Source organism: Cyprinus carpio, chromosome B1, assembly GCF_018340385.1.
Source record: "Cyprinus carpio isolate SPL01 chromosome B1, ASM1834038v1, whole genome shotgun sequence".
Taxonomy (NCBI): Eukaryota; Metazoa; Chordata; class Actinopteri; order Cypriniformes; family Cyprinidae; genus Cyprinus; species Cyprinus carpio.
Genome location: NC_056597.1, coordinates 2681059 through 2705690, shown reverse-complemented (window position 1 = coordinate 2705690; position 24632 = coordinate 2681059). Strand labels below are relative to the sequence as shown.

General features: G+C 37.1%; 1 protein-coding gene across 10 annotated transcripts in view; it reads right to left on the bottom strand.

The window, feature by feature from the left end:
* Positions 1-441: 441 nt before the first annotated feature.
* Positions 442-24632, bottom strand: part of LOC109054879 (slit homolog 2 protein-like) — a 73604-nt gene continuing 49413 nt past the window's right edge. For 3 of the 10 annotated variants that reach the window (XM_042716227.1, XM_042716228.1, XM_042716236.1), the window contains 29 exons: positions 24209-24280; positions 24048-24119; positions 22364-22435; positions 20874-21017; positions 20327-20490; positions 19868-19891; positions 17870-18020; positions 17529-17603; positions 16824-16967; positions 16484-16627; positions 15183-15349; positions 14762-14894; positions 14441-14509; positions 13376-13447; positions 12496-12567; positions 12311-12382; positions 11061-11224; positions 10540-10664; positions 9990-10087; positions 8109-8248; positions 7894-7920; positions 7453-7546; positions 5360-5497; positions 5024-5264; positions 4804-4934; positions 3472-3626; positions 3112-3397; positions 2813-3021; positions 442-860 (listed from right to left, as the gene is read on the bottom strand). In XM_042716227.1, coding sequence (XP_042572161.1) covers positions 616-860; positions 2813-3021; positions 3112-3397; positions 3472-3626; positions 4804-4934; positions 5024-5264; positions 5360-5497; positions 7453-7546; positions 7894-7920; positions 8109-8248; positions 9990-10087; positions 10540-10664; positions 11061-11224; positions 12311-12382; positions 12496-12567; positions 13376-13447; positions 14441-14509; positions 14762-14894; positions 15183-15349; positions 16484-16627; positions 16824-16967; positions 17529-17603; positions 17870-18020; positions 19868-19891; positions 20327-20490; positions 20874-21017; positions 22364-22435; positions 24048-24119; positions 24209-24280 — 3700 coding nt within the window. In that variant the 3' untranslated portion in view covers positions 442-615. Of the gene's footprint in view, positions 861-1919; positions 1962-2812; positions 3022-3111; positions 3398-3471; positions 3627-4803; positions 4935-5023; positions 5265-5359; positions 5498-7452; positions 7547-7893; positions 7921-8108; positions 8249-9989; positions 10088-10539; positions 10665-11060; positions 11225-12310; positions 12383-12495; positions 12568-13375; positions 13448-14440; positions 14510-14761; positions 14895-15182; positions 15350-16483; positions 16628-16823; positions 16968-17528; positions 17604-17869; positions 18021-19867; positions 19892-20326; positions 20491-20873; positions 21018-22363; positions 22436-24047; positions 24120-24208; positions 24281-24632 lie in introns of all 10 variants that reach the window. The other 7 variants (XM_042716230.1, XM_042716232.1, XM_042716229.1 and 4 more) reach the window with 4 other exon arrangements.

Sequence of the window (24632 nt, the reverse complement as noted above, 5' to 3'; positions counted from 1 at the left end):
AATAAATACACATGGTTTATAATGTGAATCGGAAGTGTGTGTGTGTGTGTGTGTGTGTGTGCATGCTGGAAGAGATCATGTGTGTACACTTAGTGGCTAAGTTGTGTTTGTGTGTGTGAATGAATAGGAGCAGCTATGATAGTGTGTGTTTGTGTTGTACTCTGTAAGGAAGTTGGAGGGAAGACCTCCACTATCAGCGAATCCGCTCGTAGTCTCCATAATGATACTATATCTCACCTTCATCCAAAGTCCAGGTGAAATGAGTTACGGCAGTCCAGAAAACCACATAAAAGAATGGCACAAAGACACAAAAAAGTGAAATGTGTCAACAGGGTGTGTTTGCTCTCCATTCTGGTCTGAGGTGATTTTGCCAAGGAAAAAAAGTAATCAGAAATGAAAATTCTAAAATCTAAAATATGTCTGTTCTTTATCTTACTATTTTTTGTCTTTTTTTCTCCGCTTCATAATAAAAAATAGGTTTGTTCTTTATCTTACAGTAATCCATTATCTCCTTTGAAGGAAAAAACATTAGTCCAACACTGACAAAAAAGGTAAAACAAAACAGGGGACTTCAAAAGGAGGGGGGTGTGAGGATGTATTTCTTCTTTTTCGTTTTTAGGATGGACATTTTGTGCAGCCACACTTGACAACCTTTTCCACCTCCTGTACAAAAGAGGATCCGTCTGTGCATTGGAAGGTGTATTTCCTGCGTTTGCTGCGGAGGGGGGCGCAGCAGGAGGTCCCGTCCCCGCAGCTGCCCCGACACTCTAAACGGGAGACCTTCTCTGTGCTTTGGCACGCTGCGTAGCCCTGCTGTGTCTGATAGTGATCTCGGACCCGTTCCCCCCGACACGCCATCTCTACCAAGAGGACAAAAAATCACTATATAGAGCACTGCAGTATGTTGTATATATAGCATGTTGCATTTAGCATATCGATCATGATCTTTTTCCATTATATTTTTACTGTGAAATTGAAATGTGACTCCTAAGAAAATACAAAGAGTGAAAGCAGAAAAAAAGGAGTGGAGGAGGCTGCAGAGTTTTATTAGTGATTAAAGGAGGGAAGACAATTATAGGAATAGTTCACCCAAAAATGATCATTTGTTTAAAGTTTACTCACCCTCAGGTAACCAACATGTAGATGAGTTCGTTTCTTCATGGAAACATATTTGGAGAAATTTAGCATTACATCAATTGCTCACCAATAGATCATATGGAGTGAATGGGTGCCGTCAGGTCAAACAGCTGATAAAAACATCACAATCACCCACAAGTTATTGACATAAACCCAGTACATCAGTTATCTTGTTGTGAAGCAAAAAGCTGCATGTTTGTAAGAAACAAATTCATCAGGGCATTATAACTTTAAACCTTTTATAATGGAGTCCATAATAAATCCATAATAACATTAACTCAGTGGAAAAAATCTTTCTTTATCTCACATCAAAATAAACCTGTTTACTGGTTTCACTTGTAAACAGAACTCAATCTGTCCATATTTCTCTCTTTATTTAGACAAGATGACTTTTTCACTGAAGAAAGCAATATTATAGATGGGGACTCATTTTACCTGGAAGCAAGCAACGGCTCAAAGTTTAAAACATTTTAATGATGGATTTGTTTATTAAAAACATGCAGCTTTTGACCTCACAAGATGTTAATATATAGATTTATGATGTGTGGATCACTTGTGAATTATTGTGAAGTTTTTATCAGCTGTTTGGACTCTCATTGTGATGGCACCCATTCACTGCAGAGGATCCATTGGTGAGCAATAATGCTAAATGTCTACAAATCTGTTCCAATGAAGATCTTGGATGGCCTGAGGGTGAGTACATTGTCAGCAATTTTTCATTATTGGGTGAACTATTCCTTAAGGATAAACACAGACACACACACACAACATGCATCCCTCACCTGGCGGACCTGAGTGGGGTCCATACCGCTTTCAGTAGCAGCGAAGGTTACAGGAAGGTTAAAAATGAGTGTTAGTAAAATAGCAATAATAATAGCGCAAGATTAGCTTCTTACAGGGTTAGCACTTTAACATCAACAGCAAGCCACACAGACGTTTAGAATGAAAACACCTGCTTTAAAGACATTTTTGACACATGCAAGCACAAATGAGAGAATGTAGCTTAAATGCCTTGTAAGTGGGCGTTTAATATATTATTTTCTGAGCTTGATTTTGATTTAAAAATACAATTTAAATTAAGGTAGGAGTATATTTAGGGTTTATGGTACAGATATTACAATTCTGGATATGACATCACCTACAATTATACATTATTATCAGCCAATAATAATGTTATATCCCATAACCAATAAATCACCAGTATTTAAATTCTACACTATGTTGTCCATATAAATTAAAAATAAAACACTAAAAACTAAAACCCGAATTTAAGCATCACAACATCAAAATGTACTAAATGAAACTGTGCATGCATCTGAAATTTGGCTAAAGATGACATTAAAAAATGTTATTAAATTACGGCAAGTTAATCTAAAAATAAAAATCGAGGAAATGAGCAGTTAAATATCCAATGGAACAATGGAAAAAAAGTATGGTACTAATATACTGTGCATCCCTAGGTAACATTTCCGTTGGTTGATTTAAATATTCATGGAACATTTAGAGATTTGGTTTGAATTTATTTATTTATTAGTCTTGTCTGTATTGAAGAAAATAACTCCCTTCCAGTGTTAATTAGTGGACATTTCACTTGGAAATGGCAATGATATGTATTCTGCAAAAATGCATGTGTATGTGTAGGTTTTATATAAAGGGTGGAAGCACCCCGCCATACCTCTGTCGCAGCTTGGCCCTGTGTAGCCGCTGTTGCACTCACAGTAGGCCTTTCCCAGCCCAGACACACGACAGCGCCCATGTTTACATGCTATGTACTGACAGGGACTCAACTGTTCCTCTTCATCGCATAATACACCTGCAAAGCCTGGATGACAGCGACAGCTGTACGAGTATGAGTTTATGGGCACACAGGAGCCGTGGATACACCTGAGAGACAGACACACATATAAAAAATGCTTTTATTAGGTGATCATTCTTATATCATGAAACCAATGTGTGCACTTTTTAGTCTCTTACTTGTTCCCATCACATGGGTTGTTGATCTGCTGGTCACAAAGTGGGCCGGTCCATCCTGCCTCACACTCACAGCTGAAGGAGGACTGTCCAGTAGCATGGCACTGGCCATGCGCGCACACCCTCCGCTGGCAGGGCTGGCAGCCGGGCAGCACCCCCTCCTGCAGCAGGAACTGCGTGAGGTCCTGGAGCTGGTCGTTAATGTAGAGGTTTCGGATACAGCCGTGGAAACTCGAGCCATTTCTCCCGGAGGAACGCAACGAGGCCAGTCCAGACTGCTGAGGAATTCCTGAAGAGATAGTGGTTTATTATATTGACATTATACACAACCATTTTTTAAATTGGCAAGTGTGTTTGACATACCACCGAGATAAAGTGGAGCAGGGCTGGGTACTGGGCTGGGGCTGCTGGCAGTGTTGATGGATTTAGGGCTACCTCCATCAATGGAGAGAGACAGAGACTGATCCTTTGCCACCAGCTCCACTACATGAAAACTACCATCATTTATAGTCTCAACACTAGAGAGAGAGCAGAAGTGAACAGTGAGGATAATACCTGCAGACAGTGTTTTAGTTCAGCTATTGACCGTCATAAACAAGAGAAAGGCTTTAAACTGATTAGACATCAAAGGAATAAAGGCAAGGATTTTCATCATTACTATAGAAAAACAAGCTTTTTATAGGAGGTCTATGACGCTAACCCCAACCCTTTGCCAATTATTTTTCATCTAAAATTTCTGTGAAACATCAAAACAACACTAACCAAAGATAAAGTTCAGCTTAATGTTCCATTCTTGCTCCCACATTAAAATATATAAAGTAAAATTAAAAGGTAACATTTTAGTATAAGGTAACATTTAAGTATAGGGACCAAATCTCACTATTAACTAGTTGCTTATTATCATGCCTATTACTAACATATTGGCTGTTTATTAGTACTTATAAAGCACATATTCTACATGACCATATTCTACATCCCTAATCTACCCAATACTTAACAACTGCCTTAGTAACTATTAATAAGCAGCAAATCTAGAGTTTATTGAGCCAAAAGTCATAGTTATTGGGAATTGGACCTTATATTACATTAAAATGTAATTACCACTTGGTAAATAAATTATTATTTAAATGGCTTTGAAATTAAACCATCATACATACAGTAACTGTATGTAAATACAATAATATGTAAATGTGCAAGTTACTACTACAAAGGTTTGGGTTATGCTCACCAAGGATGCATTTATTTTATATATATAAAAAAGTAAGTGAAATATTATTATTAGTGAATTATTACTATAAGTTAAAAAAAGTGTTTTAATATATATATTTAAAATATATAAATATATTTTACAATATATTAGAAAAAATATATATATTTTCAAAAGAACAGCATTTAATATTGTAACATTACATATGTCTATTACTTTTTATTAATTGAATCCTTGCTGAATAAAATAATTCATTTATCTTTTATAAATATTTAACTAAACTTTTAAACGTTAGTGTGGGTATATAAAGTCTGTAAATATAATTAACTTTATTGAAAAAAAGCAAAGAAAACGATGTTATGTCCTGATTTAGATATAGCTTATTGTAAAATGGATAGTTTCAACTAAATTGTGACTGGATAAGCCTGTAAGTGCTTTAAGTGCTGTAACAGTGTTGTAAAATGACACCAGTATAAGCGTGTGTGCACCTGTAGATGGCAGAAGGGGGGTAGAATCCGGAGTCATAACTGACTCTCAGTCGACCTCTGTAGAGCTCCACCGCAATGTGTTCATTATCGCCTTTATACAGCAGCACTCCATTATCCTCATCTGTAGCAATCTAGGACATGCATACAAAACACATGAGTATGCTTAAATGCATAACTGATGAAGAATTAGCTTGATCTCACTCTTACTCTAGTGATGTACCTGTAGTGATATATTGGCCTGTTCTGTAATGAGGTTGGAGGGGATCTGCAAGAACGATTCTCTGTTGATGAAGTTGACGCTGACCAGCTTCTCACAGTGCACGCCTTCATAACCATGGAGACACTGACACACAGGATCCGTGTCCTTGACAACACACTGTGCACCATTGGCACAGTCATAGTGGTCACACGGACTTGTTCTTGGCAGGACCATTGGAGGGGAGAACTCACAGAACAACCCACTGCACACACACACACAGTGAGATACGTATTTCACATGTTAAACTCCAATGATCTTTTACTGATGAATGTAATATGTTTTTGTATTTCTGCTCACCTGTACCCTTCTGGACACACACACGTGTAGCCATTCACAGCATCGGTACACTGAGCCCCATTTTTACACTTGTTATCTTCACAATCATCAAAATCCACCTCACAGTGTTCCCCGGTATAACCTGGAGTACACTCGCACCTGCACACACACACACACACACACACACACACACACACACACACACACACACACACACACACACACACACACACACACACACAAAATCATCACATTTAACATTTACAACTCACATCGTCATCTTTAACACTGATAAATATCAGGAAGATTCCATGACATAGCTTGACAAGCACAGTTCTCATTCTCTCTCTACTGATGCTTTTCATATTGAAACATTTTACAACAGCTAATAGCTATTTAAGTCACAGACATTAATCATAATTTCATACTGGGGTACAGGGACCCCCAGGGGACCCAAAGAATGTGCAAGTCGGGTCGACAGAAAAAATAATTTAAAAAGTGTAAAAAAAAAAAAAAAAGGAATAAAGTTTAAGTTTGCATAATTTGACTTTCATTATGCATTCCATATTTTAACATGAAGAGAACATTTTTCTCTCTCTCCGCAACTTTTAAGAACAGTTTGTTCTTTTGTTGTTTCTTTTTGGGAGGTTACTTCATATCACTTTTGCCTTTGGGTTGTACAGCATAATTTTTTTAACAATATTTATTGTAAAAAAAAAAAATATTATATTATAAATAGTACAAAGACAATGTAAAAACCATATATATATATATATATACTTCTCTAATAACAAAAGTTTTAGTTACTTAAACCACTGAAATGTAAGTTCTTTTTTATTAATTTAAATATACTATAAAGCGCTACATAAACACATTCATCATCCCATCGTATCGCACCATATCTTCTTTAAAACACCCCCCTCCAACTCATTTTTATAGTAAACGCAACGCATGAGCTGTAATGGAATATCAGAACACAAACACAGAGCAGAACCTCAGAGACTCCAGCTGCATTCCATACAGCTCTAGTGTTGTGTTAACATCTGCACCAATGGGCATAAAAACACACAAATGAACTTACAGTATGTGGTCTGCTTCTCACACATATCAACAGAGAAGGAAACACACACATACTGTACACGTCTGATGGTTTCTAACACAACGATTGTTTTGGTCTGGTGGAGAGCAGAGTGAAATAAAAGTCGAGATGAGAGAGAGAAGGGGACATCTGGAGGGGAGAGAGTGATGAAACTGAATCCAAACAGGGTTTGAATCCAACAGAGAGACTTGAGTGACTGCAGAAGGGCAATTTTATAGGGAAGGATTTAAATGTCCCGTTTAAAGACATTTTCATATAAGAGTTAGTACAGTACAAATGCACTGAAGTCTGATAAGTATGCTGAGATATTGTCACGTCTGGTCTCACAGAGCCATAATATACAGTAAATTATACAAATATACTACTGTTCAAAGGTTTGGGGTCAGCTATAATTAGGGCCCGAGCACCGCGGTGCAAGGACCCTCTCGGAATTGCTCCATTTCTTATTATTTTGTGTTGTTTTTAAAATAATTCTCTTTTGATGAACCAGGTTACATTTATTTGATCAAACATACTAAAAATACAAAATATTAAATATATTAAAAATATTTCTGTTTTAAAATGTAATTTTCAGCAGCTATTGCACCAGTCTTCATAGTCACATGATCCTTCAGAAATCATTCTAATATGCTGATTTGGTGCTGAAGAATCATTTCTTATTATAATCACTGATGAAAACAGCCATAATTTCTAAATGTTTCTAACTATTTTTAAATATTTCTCAAAGTTCAACATTTTAGTCTTTTTATCTTAATCATAATTCTATTAAGTGGTTCAGAATTTTTTCTTTAAATTTTTGATGCTATAAACATTGTTAATCTAATGCCAAAAGCAGGCCAGCAACTTTTAAACCCAGCTTTGTTTTCAGATGGATGGATAAAAACCTGTGCATGTACAGTATTAGACAGAAAACCAGACAGTCTTGTCCATAAGTTTCAGATGGTCAGTAAAGAAAGTGGATTCATAGTTTGAGGCTAACTTTATAATACAGGTAGTGGGGATGTCAGTGACTTACATGAATCCTTTAGTGGTTAGAATACATTTCGAGTCGTGCTGACACAGGTTTAGCTCTGAAGCACAGAAATCCAGCTTATCTTCACACAGCTCCCCTGTACACACACACACACACACACACACATACATTATAAACAGACAGAAAGAGTAGGAGGGTTTTCTGTAAGAAAACAAGAGTCACATCCCATTAAACCAGCAGGAGTGTGTTTGCATGTATAGGGTAGTATCTGATTAATCATCTTACAGTGGGGAAGATGACAAAAAACCAATACTCTGAGGAACAACAATACAATACATCTCTATTGACAGTGGACCACCCAGAGAAACATCGATGAGTGTGTGTGCGTTTCATACTTTCACCGGCACAGAGGATGCACTAGCCAGAAATAGCAAAGGATAGAGACAGACAATGGGAGGATGAACTGAAAGAGAGTGAACTAACCTTTCTCCACCTCATTATTATTAGCAGCTAGTAGAAAAAGAGAAACAAGTAGCAAGAGAAAGACAGAAAAACAAAGAAATACAGAGGATGTGTTTGACATGTTAGCATGTTAGCTCAAGCAGCACATTAGCATGTTAGCATCAGACAGTTATACACAAAGCACAGAGAACACAGAGCATTTAGCATGCGACTTTCCTTGTGTTTGTGTGTGTTACCTGTGTATTCAGGTGAGCAGAGACAGGTGTAGTTGTTGATACCATCCACACACGTTGAGTTATTCTCACAGTCATTGTCTTCACAGTCATCAATATTTATCTCACATTCGTCGCCTTCAAATCCATCTGGACACACACACCTGAACATACACACATAATGGCTGTGTAAGACTTTTTAATTATAAATGTTTATTTCAATCTGGCAAACTCTATGAGCAGTATTGTTATTCTATAACTGTCTATAATTCTCTATTTCTATGTAATGTCTACATGTCTCTATCAGTTCAATGTTCTAGATATTACATTGCTTACATATGTTTCAGCTTTTTTTTCACTATTTCTTCACAAAGTTGTTGGTATTGGTGCTTATTATCACATCATCTCTTTTTTTGTTTTGGGGTCAGTAAAACTTTCCTGTGAAAGAAGTTACTACCTTTATTTAGCAAGGATGCATTAAACTGGTCAAAAACCAAAATATTCTATATAAATGCTGTTCTTTTGAACACTATATTCATCAAAGAATCCTGAAAAGGAGCATCATATTATCATATCATAGTTTCCACAAACATATAAGCAGCACAACTGTTTTCAACATTGATAAAATTGTTGTTAAGAACCAAATCAGCATGTTAGAGTGATTTCTGAAGCAACATGTGACACTGAACACTGGAGGAACTCCTGGAAATTTACATTTTAAAAAAAATAAATAAAAAAAAAAATATTAATTTTGATAAAAAAAATTATTTTTTTAAAATAACATTGTAATAATAGTATTTTATCACATTATTATTGTTTTTGCTGTATTTTTTTTAAAATAAATGTAGCCTTGGTAGGGCATAACAAATATCTTTAAAAAAAAATTTAAATCGTTCTGACCCCAAACATTTAAACAGTAGTGTAAGTCTGTGTGAATAACATTAGATGTATCAGTTAGCATGTCATATTGGTGTGTGTAAGCATTACATACAGTATGTGTTTGTTTGAGCATTCAGTGCTATACACATACAGTATGTCCGACTACTTACTTACATTAGTGCACTCAAGTTTCATGTGTGTGCGTGAGTGAAGATTTAAACCCTACACAGTCCAGCATTCAACTATGCTTGTTTAAATTCAAATTTAGTATTAGCGATTCATTTACATTTATGATTTATGATAATGCATTTATAAGTACATTACCAGGTTCCAAATTCACACCATTGTTTGAACCCAAGGTTGAGTGAATATTTTGATAGCGCTACAGAGCTGTAGTGTTTTCACTCTTTGGGAAATTACCCTCTGAATGACTTACTTATGGTTGTCTCTGTGCATTAAACTGGGATAGAATAAATTATTTTATGCACTGTGCTTGTATGTCTGTGGGTGTATTATATTACAGTACCTAATCAACATGTATAGCAGAAGTTCTCAAATGAAACTCTTCTTATTCACCAACACAAAGGATTCATTAGCATTGATCAGTATATGACTGCAGCTGAACCTGAGCTTACCCCACCACATACACACACACACACACACACACACACACACACACACACACACACACACACACACACACACACACACACACACACACACACACACATCTTCGCTGTGTGTGTGTCCACAGAAAGGCCCTTGATTGGCTGATTAAGTGCATGAGTGAGCTCAGATCAGTTTCAGACACTTCAGTCTGATTAAGATAGATTAGACACACTCTGTCCATAAAGTATATTCATTACTGGAGCAACAGGGACACACACACACACGTGCACACACATCTGAGCATTTAGTTAATATACTAAATGAAAGCCACATTCAACATGGCCTGAATACATGATTTCTTTATTGGTCTCATATACATTTCAAAAGGTTTCGAATTTCGATCAAGGTCTTTCTCACCAGTGAGTGTTCTCCTCTCCGTCCTTCAGATGACAGGTGCCTCCATTCTGACAGGGGTTACTGATGCATGCATGAATCGGTTCCTCGCAGTCATGGCCCTATATGAACAAGCAGGTTGTATTACAAATCCACATCTCCACATCAATCTTCCATACTTGCTTATCCCCACGTACATATGTTACTTTATACAGATGAGTGAACATTTACATGCATACAGATATTTCAGGGCATTCCAGGTTTAGAAAATTATTGTATATAATCAGAGAGCAAGATGAAACTATATTTCTGAATTTTTGGAAGATAATTTGGATATGACTCCATTCCCCCTTCTATCAGTTTTTATGTATTTGCTATTTTATCTGCCTGTCATATGAAAAGTCTGCTGTCTTCAAAAGTATTAGCGCTCCTTTCCTCAAACAAACCACACAATCCCATCATGTACCAATTGGGCACAAATGGTGTAAAATAATTTGTGGGTATGGCGTTTAATACCTTAACACGACTGCTAATGAGATGTTCTTGTTTGTGGTTAGGTGTGTTTGTACTGTACCTTAAAACCATATGGACAGGTGCATCTGTAAAAATCGACAGGATGGTTACTGCAGGTTCCGTCATTTTTGCAAGGGTTGGATAAACAAGGGTTACATTTTGCCAAAATGTTCACATCCACCGCACCTATGCAAAATGCAGAGGAAAAGAAGAAATTACACAGCATGTTATACACACAAAAAGAAATATAACAAATATACAAGCAAAGACTTACAAACACACATAGGATTGAACAGGTAAAGCATCACAAAATTGGCTTACAACTAACACAAGTCACTTTCATCCTGAGGAAAGGTTGGGTGGCAGATACAGGGGGTTGGGTTTAGGAGCTCAGATTGGGCTCTTATTGACTTTCTTACCTGGGACAGGAAAACCACAAGTCCCCGGCACCTCTACAAATGTACCAATCGAATCACATTACTTACAATATTAATATCTGAGCATGTAAGCTAGTGTTAGAGTTAGTACTAATGCCCTCTCTGTGACTGGACGAGTGTGTCTAAAGTGCCCGGGTGGGTTTACCTGTGCATGTGAATTTCTTGGAGGGTGTAGTCAGTAGTAGTTTGTCAGTCATCTCTCCAGGACCGGTACACCGTGCAATTCCAGGCTCCTTGTAGCCGCTCTTTACCCAGTCAGAAAGCCACTGCATGTGACAATCACAGTACAGAGGGTTTGCTCCCAAAGCCCTGCAGGAAACACACACATTACACATCTTCTCCAAAAAATTGGATGATAAATTAATCAGTGATGCGAAAATAAAATGAAAGTGATATTAAATAGTGTGTGTTTTGGCTCATTTTTCTAAAGTAACACCATCCAACAGTGACATTAGCGGATGAAGTTTCAAAGGGAGCTGCCATGTGTCAGATCGTTGAGTTCTAATAGAGCATGAGTTTAATGGGGGGTAGTTCCTCCATGCTGCTCTGATTGGCTGATTGCCCTGTCAGTGCGGTAATGCCTGCCTATCACGTTCGCCAGTACGCAAATCAGTCTCAGTGCATCAAACTCTTGGAAAAGAATAGTCTAATTATGTTTCTCACACACTTGAACATCACTACTTTTGGTCACGTTTGTATCAATATTAACTTCATATGAAACACAAAATGGTCTTTTAAAGGGTTTTTAGAGCCCTCAGAACTGAATTAAACAGTTGACAAAATAGGCTTTTTACCAGGCAGTGTGACAATATACTGTATATTGTGGGGACGTTTGTAGTTGTTAAGTGTCTATTGTGTATTGTTAAATATTTTGCTATATTGTTTATACGGCAAAATGTCAATAAATTCAAAGTACTTAAATACTTTAAACTGATGAAACACGGATGCATGAAAAAATAAAGAGAAAATAAGAAAATTATTATAATTAGCATTATTTGAAGCAATGAACAAAAAGAAAAATAAATTAAACCCACACGCTGGATGTGACTTTGATTTCGGTTTAATAAATAGCTACAGTATATATAAACAATGAACATTATGATATTGTTTTCTTGACAATCTCATGTGTACGGTAATATGTAGATTTGTTTTACTCAGCTGTCAGTCATAATTACACTTGTGAAATGGATCCATGGGATTTATAAAAAAAAAAGGTCATTGTAGGAGACCGAGAACTCATGCAATCTGTGGCTGCAGAACCCCAAGCTCAGACAAAGAAAGTGTCTCAGTGTGTTTGTGTGAGAGTAAAAGAAAGAACCAAAGTACATCCAGCTGTCAAAACCTATTTGGTGCACTCATAAGTGCTTGTGTGTGTGTTCATTCTGAGGTACTTACAGGTGGGAGAGCGAGGACAGATCTTTGAAAGCTCCATCTGGGATCACAGCAATATCATTACCATGGAGAGACCTGCAGAGAGAAGAGAGAAATGAAGCCATCCAAGAAAGTCCAAAACACATAAATCAAAGTCTAATAGCAAACACACACACATACACACACACACATATCAGTGAGGTACTCACAACAGGCGGAGAGACTTGAGGCCATCGAAAGCTTTTATAGGAATACACCTCAGTCTGTTGTAGCTTAAAATTCTGGAATGAAACGAAAGATATTACAATACTTGCAAAAACATATTTGCATAGAAGCATCAAGACATAAAAACTAAAAGCAAACAAAACTTTCAAAATAAATTACTGACATAAAGTCAACAAGATAATCTAATTATTATCTCAAATATATGTCTTAAATGATGTAGCAAAAAAAGTCACCCCTGTATTTACACATACTGCATATACACTTTAGTGCACACATAATTTCAAGAAAAACAACACTGTTAAAATTCACACACACACACACACACACACACACACACACACACACACACACACACACACACACACACACACACACAAACATACGCACACACACACACACACACACACACATTTTATGGTTTATGGGGACTCTCCATAGGAATAATGGTTTTTATACTGTACAAACCATATTTTCTATTCCTACACCTAAACCTACCACTCACTGGAAACTTTTTTCGATTTTCAAAAAATCTCATTCTGTATGATTTATAAGCCTTTTGAATTATGAGGACACTGAAAGTGTCCTCATAAATCACCTTCATGTTGTAATACCAATGTTATTATACAAATTTGTGTCCTCATAAACCACAGAAACATGCACATAAACACACACACACACACACACACACACACACACACACACACACACACACACACACACACACAAACACGAACACACACACACACACACACACACACACACACACACACAATGCACAGCTACAGACATAAACAACCACACTAGTGTTTGCACAAAAAACACACAGACACACAAACCGAAGCCATAGATCATGTTGACACTCACAGGGTGAGCAGCTCGGACATGTTACTGAAGCTGTGGTTGGACAATGTGCTGATCTGGTTATTACTCAAATCGCTGCAAGAAAACACACACACACACGCACGCACACACAAACAAAGGCAGAGTGTTATGAGCCACAAGAAGAAGAAAAAAAAACACTTAAAGCCAACATTTAGGGTAAATGGCAATAACACAAAGTTGTACAGCATTAAAAAGCAAAAGATTCTTTATACTGTATGTAGGATTTTTTCATAATGCTTTTCTTTTGTGGTATATTTAAACCTAATTATCCCAAGGAATTATTGCAAGGAATTACATATGACACTTTACATGGTTTAATGCATGGCATAAGACGATGCACATGCAAACTTCTGTGTTAAAGACACTAAGACGGCTGAACTTCAATGCAGTATGCAGTGACCTTTAAAACTGCAAACAGCAAACACAAAGCATGTACAATAGTAATGCGTTAGACTTGAAGTCATAATACAACATACAGCAGCATTCAACATCTTAGATACATTGCTTCACTTGAATGAACTTTTGTGGAAATTTGCATTCATGAAAATAATACCTACAGAAACCATTGACAGTCTTATTAATTACTTAAAAACAAGGGGTTCTTAATCCTGGTCCTGGGGATCCCCGCTCCTCACATTTTGTATGTCTCCCTTATTATAAAATAATTACTTAACAGTAATGTAGACTGAAAAAATGAGCCATCAATCATATTTAATTGACAAATTTGCATTTTTGTGTGTGTGCTGTATAATGATCATTGTTAATTAGTACTTTATTCATTTGGTATGCTTGGTGGAGATGGAATATGTTTTCATAGTGCAGGAAATAAGGGGAAAAGCCAAAATAAACCCTCAAAATACAGCTACAAACATTTGGATTTTCTGGCATTGGCTCGATGAGAAAATGGATCAAACACCATATGTACAGGCTAACTCTATCCATTTAAAAGAGTGCAGGTCTGCTATGATTGGCTGGTTTTAAAGGGGCAGGGCCCTGATAACTGTGAAGTATTTGTGATTGGGTGACTCCAGAGAGGGCTGTACCTACATGAGAGTGAGGTGTTTATAATTGGATAGTTCCAGAGGGACTTGCGTGAACTGGTTGCCATCGAGATAGCTATCAGAAAAAGACAAACAAGTTATTACTCAAACACAGAGGAAATAGCACATTAGCAACACTGTAATGGGAGAAACTTCAAAGACGTATATATAGCAGCCATGTATTATTTCAGACGTTAAATATGTTGGTGGAGACAGCTGGGTTTACAAAAAAGGTGTGCCTGGATTAGATAAGGGGATTTTTGAAAATGGCCATTTATTATGAAATTGCTGTGAGGTTTGTGGCCGTAGTGTGTTTGTGTACACTCACAGTTCTGTAACGTCTTTAGGAATGCCTTTAGGTAAAACCTTAAGTCCCTTATTACTACAGCGAACCACCGTATCCAAACACGAACACTCAGCAGGACATCGAGCCAGGGGTGAACAGCTATTCTCATCATTACCTACATACACACAAAGAGAAAATTAATCATCATGTTAATGTTCTCATTTATCAGAAGCCGAGAATAATGAAATTTGAAATGAGCTTTTCGATATGCTAAAGTGATTGTTTTCGTAAGCTTGCCTGAATTTGTGTGAAGGAAAGATAACACTGTGCTCAAGTAAGCGTAACAGATCTTATCAAAGCATTATTAGAAGCTAGAAACAAGATCTTCTAACACACATGCACATGCGCTAAACACCCCCCCACCCCCCACCACACACACACACACACACACTCATAGCCGTACCGTCTTCACAGGCAAAGTCTTGAATGGCCACATCTTGAATAGGGATCTCCTTAAGAAAGTATGGGCTCTGACAGCGGGGGTTGCCCGTGACAATCCGTTTCTTACGGAGCCATTCCCCTAGCCAGGCCAGATGACAGTTACAGATAAACGGATTGGCCAGCAAGTTCCTGTGGGATCGCATAAGGAAAAAATATGTAGCAAATATTTAGTAAAACATTCCAGAAGCTCACAAACAAAATCTTTGTTACAAAACCTTAATAGCTGCCTGCGTAGGCACACTACCATCTTGAAAGGCAGGCAACTTTACTAAATCAGATGGCAGACCAGGCGAGAGAAATGTTTATTATAAATAAACTCAGATTTTGTTAAATATGTAACAATTTGACCTGTTTTTAAGTTCACTGCTTTATCCTAGTATGTGTTTTTTCTTGTAATTTCATAATAATATAGGGTATCATGGAATTAGCTTATCAATTTGCTAATGTGAAACTGTATTAAGTCAAGTTTTCTGTATAAAATGATAATTAATCAAATCAAAAATTTTTCATCCTATACACAACCACACATATAAGATAAAACTTTGTCATCCTTTACTCTCCCTCATGTAGTTTCAAAGCTGTAGTTTTTTTTCTTATGTTGATCATAAAAGAAGATATTTTTAAGAATAGTGGTAATCAAACAGTTGGTGGTAGTATTTCTTTCCCTGCTATGGAAGTCAATGGGGACCACAACTGTCTGTTCTTCAAAATTCTTCAAAATATCTTCTACTGCATTCAACCTAAGAAAGAAACTTATACAGGTTTGGAATGACATGAGGGTGAGTAAATGATAAAACTTTCAATTTTGGGTGAACTATTACTTTAAAGGCCTGTCCACATGAAGGACTTCAACTATAATGATAATTATTAGGTTTTAGTATCATGCAACTTCTGTTTAGAATAAGGAAGTCCACACAACACCTATAACAATAACGAAACAGAGGAATGACTTCACTGACTGGCTTCTTTTTTCCTGCTGATGAACAATAAAACATTGACAACCAATAAGAATCCACCCAACTTTAACAGCAGACAACATAACTACTGTGTGTGCTTACAAAAAACAGTGTTATTGTGCATTGTTATTGTTATAGTTTTCATTATAGTTATCATTCTTGGTGTGAACAAGTCATTATGATGAGGATGTTCCTTCAGAACACAGTCACCTACTCTATTTAGGTAGCAATGCAGCTAACTCAGTTTTGGGACAGCTTTACTGAAACAAAACAAAACAGTTTGTTGATACTGTGGTTTGATACTCACAGTGTTGAGAGGGAATGTAGTGTGTCAAAGGCTCCCGGGGACATGGAGGTGATCAGGTTATCATAGAGGGAGAGCAATCTCACAGAGCTCAGACCAGTAAAACTACCATTATTGACACAGGTTATCTTGTTACTCCTCAACATCCTGCACAAGACAAACACACACACATAATCATTTAAAACAGCCAGAAGCTGCAAATTTGGTTTGGAACACACAGACCAATGTGCCCACACCTGAGAATAAAATCATACCTAGATATTATTTTTTGACAGCATCTGGATGCATTGTCCTGAAGATCAATTGAGTCATTCAGTCAAGTGTGCAAGCATGTGATACTCACAGTGTGCGGAGGCCACTGAGGCCTTTCAGCATGCTGTAGTGGACACTCTCTAAGCGATTGCTCGTCAGTATGAGTTCATTCACTCCACTGGCCCCCTCAAATGTGCCCTCCTCAATATCTGTGATCTTATTGTTACTAAGATTACTGCAAAACAAAGGAAGTTGGCATGGTACTTTAAATGCTCTGATGATGGTGGCATAAAGGCTAGAATACGCTACACAATTTTTGCCCCAATTTTCTGCTGATTTACAGTCTGGAGAAGTTGATGCTAGTTGCTGAAAGTCAGAGCCAGTCTGCAGATTTGAGTTAACAGATTTCTTCATATATAATCACATAGTGTATGATGGTCACAGACTCTGTTTTTAAGCTTCAGACTATGATTCCATCCAGTCAGAGGATATCAAACATGTTAGATATTTTGAGCCAATTTTTTGATGTGTATTGTTTTCATTTGTCACACATCTCCTAACAACAAGACGCATGTTTCTGCGTGGGTTTGTTGTGATCGAAATGACTTTTAAGTCTGGTGTGTGATCCTTAGACATTTAGTGTACGATGGCCAGTTTTTCTTTTGTGACTGTTACAAATTCGGTAACTGTATGATGCTCAGTATTTTAAGATCTGTTCAGTTTTTAAAAGTCGTGTAGTGTATTCCAGCCTTAAACTGTATAATGACAGATGACAAAGACACAGAAAGAGACTTACATTTTGCGCAGCTGAGGAAGCTTCTTAAAGATTCCTGTAGCCTCCAGCACTGTAAATTCATTATTGTTCAAGCGGCTGCATGGAAAACAAATGAAACACACAAAACACAATAAATCATATGTTGATGAATTAATCTGTATGTGTTTATATGTTTATAAGCAATAATGTATAGCATGGTTGTGCACTATTCAGAATTTAATCTATATGAACTTTTTGAAACGTCAAAGTTTTGTTGAAATGGACTTTCAGTGATTTGGAATGAGTAGACAATGTTTAGTGAGTAAATGGAGACATACTTTTTTATTTTTGGCTGAACTAAACCTTAAATGAGAGACACTCACAGTTCTGCTGTATACTGAGGTATGTGGTCTGGGATCTTTGTGAGCTTTTGTCCAGAGCAGTCCACTGTGGTTCCTTCACAGCGACACTTCTCTGGGCACGCCAGGTCAGCGAAGCAATCCCCACCTAGTTTTGATCGGTAGTCTTCCACACCTATACACATAACCACACACACACAAACAGCACCATTACACACCACACAATCACAAATAAAGTGTGTATGAGAGAAATAGAGGATAGAAAGAGAAGGAGAGGAGTAAGTTTGGGTGGAAAGGTAGAGTGGTAAAAGTAGAGGGTCACTAGGAAGGAGGACATTAAAAGTTAATTGCTAGACCAGAGGAAACTCAGTTATCACCATGGCAATTATGGTATTATCATCCTTAACAACACATAAAGCCATGCTAACATACTAGCCATGACTTTGGAGTGTTGTGTATGCACACACAGACACACGCATATAAGTGGGAAAAAACGATGCACATATTCTTAACTGCACATTCATGCAAACAAAGACAAAAACATTTACACACACACACACACACACACACACACACACACACACACACACACACACACACACACACACACACACACACATACAAAGGTTGATTGTTGTTGCTTGCCATGCTGTAGATGCTGCAAGACCTTCCATGGTGCTTGACAGAACCATGTATTAGTCCGAGTCTGCAACCACATGGTTAGATCAAGCACAAAGGAAAACCCCGCTGAATTTCCTCCACAAGATACAGAAAGAGAAAGAGAGAAAGAGAAACAAAAAACTGAGAGCTAAAGAATGAGACAGCAATTTGTTTAGCTGTGATAAACTAGTGGAGAGCATGACAGAGAGAGGAGAGATGCAGGGGGAGAAAAGAGAAGAGAGAAACAGAAGAGTGTGGCAGGAATATTGCAGCTGTTGTACAGTAAATAAACATGAACCAGCAGTTATATGCACAGTCAAACACACACGTACAGGTTCAGTTCACACTGTGTGCTTCATAAACCTCTGAGCACATTTTCACATATATTTGGGTTCCTGGTCTGTGATTGGTTGGGGTTGAGGGGGGAAGGGCTTGTTGGGTGACGTCTTACTGGTCTTGTGTCAGTTACTTACACTTATTGATATGATGAATCCCTGAGTGTGTGTCATGAAAGGAAGAGAGAGAATATGTAATACACTCAAACAGTCAAACCCTAATACCTGCGAACACTGGAAAACCTGTGTCTTAGATCCATGCCACTGTGTGCTATTTGTGAGCATGCCCACAGCAAGAGTGACACTGATCAGGCTGGTGAAGGTTTGACAACAAATTAACATTAGACTGAAGCGCCATCGTGTGCTTGTTTTCTAGCAACTTAATGGAAAAAACCAACAACTGTATTTGTATTTTTGTTTTAAAGCACATGCCCAGTTCTTATAACTATATAGTATTCATATTGTTTTATGGTTTTGAAAAAGCCTAAGAATCATTTTTAGGAAAAGCATACATTTAATTACATATGTACACAACTTATATTATATTAAATTATATAAACTATCATTTAAAAGTTTGGGTCCAGTAAGGGAGAGTGAGAGTAAGTAAGTAAGTAAATAAATAAATAAATAAATAAATAAATATTCAGCTTTTATTCAGTAAGGATACATTAACATGAGCAAATGACTTTTACAAAATTATAAACAAAATCTGGTTGGAGGTGTTCAGAGGGACAGTTTGTTTTGTGTTTTAGTAAAAAAAGATTTTGGACAATATTACTGTTTTACTGTATTTTTGCAAAATTTTGAATTTTTAAATAAATTATTCAATTGTGATTAGATTATGAGTATTGTCATTGACCCACATGCTACTCAAGAACACAGCATCATTATGCTTTGCTCTTCTATGCAAATACAGCAAAAATCTATCTGCAAAATAATGTGCATGTCATTTGCGTGCATTAGTGTAGTAGTCCAAATGCTTTTGTGTAGTACACACACAGACAAAATGTTTAGTAGCTGAACATACCTGGTATAAAATATTGCTCTTTAGCTAAACAAAGAGAGATACACAGAGAGCTGAGAGGAAAGCTGTGTATGTAGATCAATAAATGAATATGAATATTGATCAGAGAATCCTTCTCATTTATAACCCCACAGTGATCAATACTCAACTGACAGACAGTAAACTAATAATATCCCCCACCACACACACACATACACACACATTTGCATTCTGATTTATAATCTGCTAAGACAGAAGAAGATAACTCATGCTGAGACCCTCAGAACTGTGTATATGTCTGTGTAAGTGAAAGCTGACTAAGATGTTTACACTCCTGACCGCACACACACACATTCTCACTGACACTAAAGTCCATGGTCAGGAACAGACAGGAAGAGGTGGCGTCAGCATCTGTAAGCAAGTCTGGCAATTTACTCAAAATTACGCATATTATGAACTACAGATTTTCATGGCTGTATGTACCTGAACAGCGGAACTTTTTGCTCTTGATCTGGCCAATGCGTTTGTTAGCTAGCCGGCGGGGACTGGTGCATCGAGCTCCGCTGGTCTCAATCGGGTTGTCTTGCAGGTAGTCAGCTAACCACTTCAAATGGCAGTCACACATAAAGGGGTTCTGGGCCAAATGGCTGATAAATATAAAATATTCAACAAAATTATGAATGATGGTCTTAACTAAAGTTTTCAATTTCTTGAAAAACCAAATATGTTTTACTCTCAACCTACTGACCAACCTAAATATGACTGCATGCCATTGATCATACATGGGCCTAATATTCTATACCAAGACTTTTTAAAATTCCCTCAAATATGATGATACAAGGGACCTCCTTTCAAAAATATAAAGGCAGCTATGTATTTTCATGCTTACATACATATTAATAATGTCTAAATGCAGCAAAAAAAAAAAAAAGTATACATGACATTATAAAGAGATGAAACTCTTTGAGATGTCATTATACTGAAGCCAAAAGGGTTTATGGGGTAACAAATGTTACTCAGTGTAACTCACAGTGTTTGGATGGCTCGGAGAGAAGAGAAGGTTCCCTTTGCGATGGTTTGGAGTTTGTTGTCATAAAGTGACAGAAGATTCAGATTCTGCAGGTCTTGGAAAGAATCTACGCGCAAACAATTGATCTTGTTCGCATTTAGCAACCTGTTGGGATAAACATTCACATGTGACATTTTACACAGATCTCTCAGGCAAACAGGAAAATCTAAACATGAGTTGTAAATTGGGAAAGTATTAATGCCATATGCAAATAGATTAACATTTCTAGACAAACGAATGAGCGAGACTTAGAAAAAAAAATCCATGCGGTCTCCAGAATCATTTACAGTGCCTTATAGGAGAACAAAGTTGTGAATAAACAGAAGCTTTATTTTAAAAAAGCAGCTTTCGTATAAACAGGATTTATATGTTCTGCATCTCTTGCAAAGCAATAAAACTGTGTGCGATGTGAGTTATTGGCACTAAACTTTTATATTTGTGAGCATACACAAATGTGTGTTTCGCATGTTAGTTATTTCTGAATAATTCAAGAGTGAGAGGAAGTACAATCTTTCTATATTCACTTTCAACACGGTCTGAGCGCATTCAACTTTGTAATCTTTTGTAGTAGCTCCAAATGCTGTGGTCTATGTGTGTGTGCTATGGTCTTGGTAAAACCCTATAAATACTTGGATTAACAAGTATTTCCTAAACATACGCCTCCCATTCACACATACACACATACAGCGGAAGTATGTGGTATGTGTGTGCATTAATGTCCAGTTGTGCTGTCTGTCATCAGGGAAATGTGTCAGGCTTATGGTCCTATCCTCAAGCTGCAAACACACACACACACTCACACATTTGTCTTTTTCTATCATGATGTGAGCACCTATTGTTTTTACACTGAGCTAGGTTTGTAAAAAGTACCCGTACCACAACTGCAGTACTAACTGGATATTAAAATGAAAAGTTCATGTCTTGGTAGGATATTTATGTAAACACTTTTGGTTAGATATAAGATTTGACTCAAAATAGTAGACTATAAATGCAGCCTAACGTACTTGTCTCTGTCAAGTATGTCATTAACACTCATTTAAATGACTATATTGACAATAAAAAGAGAAAAAATACCACTCTTTCCTACTTTATTACTGACTGTTAAATTGAAGCAATGCTGACTTACTGAGAAATAGTGGTAAAGTTTCACAATATGGTGTTTAATAGCATATTCATTTTTTGCTGTGGTATTTAAGCTGATATTGAGAATTACTGGCATTGATATCAACTACTAAAATGTTGGTATCTTGAGCTAATGAAATTCCCTTCACACAAACCATTTGGCATTATTAGATTTTAACTAAGTCATTATTTAGTATGTTTATTAAACCATTTTCCAATGGCTGGTCCTCAGACTTGGCAAAACCTGACCCACCCACACTCAGAGAGAAATAAATGCCCTTCCTTCATAGCATTTTCAAGCATAAATTCATAGAATGTGCATTACTCACAGTAGCTGCAATGAGAATAGTCCATCAAAAAGGCCTTTGGGAAGTTCAGTGATTTTATTCCCATATAAAACTCTGAAAGGCAGAAACACAAGGGAACATTAAATAAAAGCAAAGATTAAAGATGTTCATTACCCACCCACACACACAACCATTAATCAGAAGTGGTTCCTCAAACAGAGCACAAGATGCACCACCACAAATCATATAAAACATATACGCAATAATCTTCTTATGATGAATATAACATATCAATTACATCTCATATTCAATGGTCTGTAACCCTACACAAACTGATGTTGTCATAAAAATGGGTGATGAATACTGGCAAATTCAGGATTAATCTGAAAGAGCCACGGAGGGCTAAACATTTCTTGGCATTTTTATTTTAGAATGAATAATGTCATTGTGGCCTTGGCTATATGCTGATATCCTACATATGTCAGAAACTTTACAGAAAGCTTCAAAATTTGGAGTGTCTGTGTTTCATATTGTACTTTTGTATGTTTATACATTCAGTATTTTGACTAATTAGATCATTCTTTAAGCTACTTCTCAGTTTGTAGTACACAGTTCTGTTAACAGGTAGACTTCCCCCCAAAATCAGCATCTAAAAAAAATGATAATCTGTCTGTGCCTGCATTTGAAGTATTTCATTACTGTGATGTCATGTAAGGACTTGCATGTGTGTGTTCGCTTATGTTTCACACTGGATCACTCTTCTGGCTTGAAATTTTATTTTTTCAGGAGGAGAGATTTTAAATGGCTGGCTGGTGTTCCTAAGAGGCTGGTCCGAAGGGAATGACAGAGAGAGGGAGAACTGTTCCGCCCACTAAGTTCTGGCTCATTGGAACCCGGTCAGTAAAGTTAACCAAAAAAAATACAGAGACCAAGCAAGAAAGACATATACATCCCATCCCCCTAAAACTTGCACACTAAAAATGCCAGGCCAAAACAAATAGCTTAATGTATTTGAGTGAGAGCTCATATTAGTGTGTTTCATATTCTAAGGGTTTAGCCATATACAGTATAAATTTGTCATTTGTCTTGCAATTACCACGTTTACTTGCATACTTTTTCTTAAACAAGTCACATCGTATGAATTCATACAAAACTGCCACCTTGTAAAATACATACATTTTCCATACATTATTTATACAACTTATTTAAAGATAGAACAATTACTGGAGGGTTCTTTAAATCTGTTAATCGTGGCCTAATGGTTAGAGTGTTTGACTCCTAACCCTAAGGTTGTGGGTTCGAGTCTTGGGCTGGCAATAGCATGACTGAGGTTCCCTTGAGCAAGGCACTGAACCCCCAACTGCTCCCCGGGCGCCACAGCATAAATGGCTGCCCACTGCTCTGGGTGTGTGTTCACAGTGTGTGTGTGTGCACTTTGGTTGGGTTAAATGCAGAGCACGAATTCTGAGTATGGATCACCATTCTTGGCTGTATGTCCCGTCACTCACACTTTTTTGTAATCTATTGAAATGAAAATGTCCTGTATGTTTGAATGGAGGTTACGTTGACTCAGACTCTACAGGGGTTTATCTGCTCTGTTCTCTAAAAGCTTGAATGAGTCAGATCATCAAAAATTGAAAGAATGATGGAAGCTTAATATAACTCTTACATTCTCTTCTCACGCACACACACAAATATACATATGTACATATATATATATACTTACAGAGAATTCAAAGATCGGAGACCTTGAAAGGAGTCTGAAGCCAATTCAGTTATTTGATTATTACTCAAATCTCTAAAAAAAAAGAAAATTAGATAAAGATGAGGAATAAGGGTGTTTGCATGATTATGTATGTATGTGTGCTCACATGGATACACACTCACATTCTCCGCAGCCGTTTGTAAGGTGAAAATGCTCCTGGTGGAATAATCTTGATGGAGTTCTGCTCCAGTCGGCTGTGAACAGAGAGAATAAACCAGATCAACAAATGGAGGGAACGTGGAAGAGGGAATAATCCAGGTGAGGCTAACTGGAAAATGACGGGCACTGACAGCAGTATTGAGGAGTTATTGGAAAAGTATGATGGGAGATGAGCGATGACTGATTTGGAATGCTACATCTTGGACATTAATTCTGGGTTTAGAGTCTGTTTTTGTAATACAGAAATTTAATACAATAAGAGGGGTACCAAGACAAAAGAGGGGGGAAATCAATGTGACAGGCACAAATGTAAGATTAATGTCAATATTTCTGGGATGACTTTAATCACAGTGTAGCAGCTGTGTCTGTTTGCTGTAGTTCCAGTCT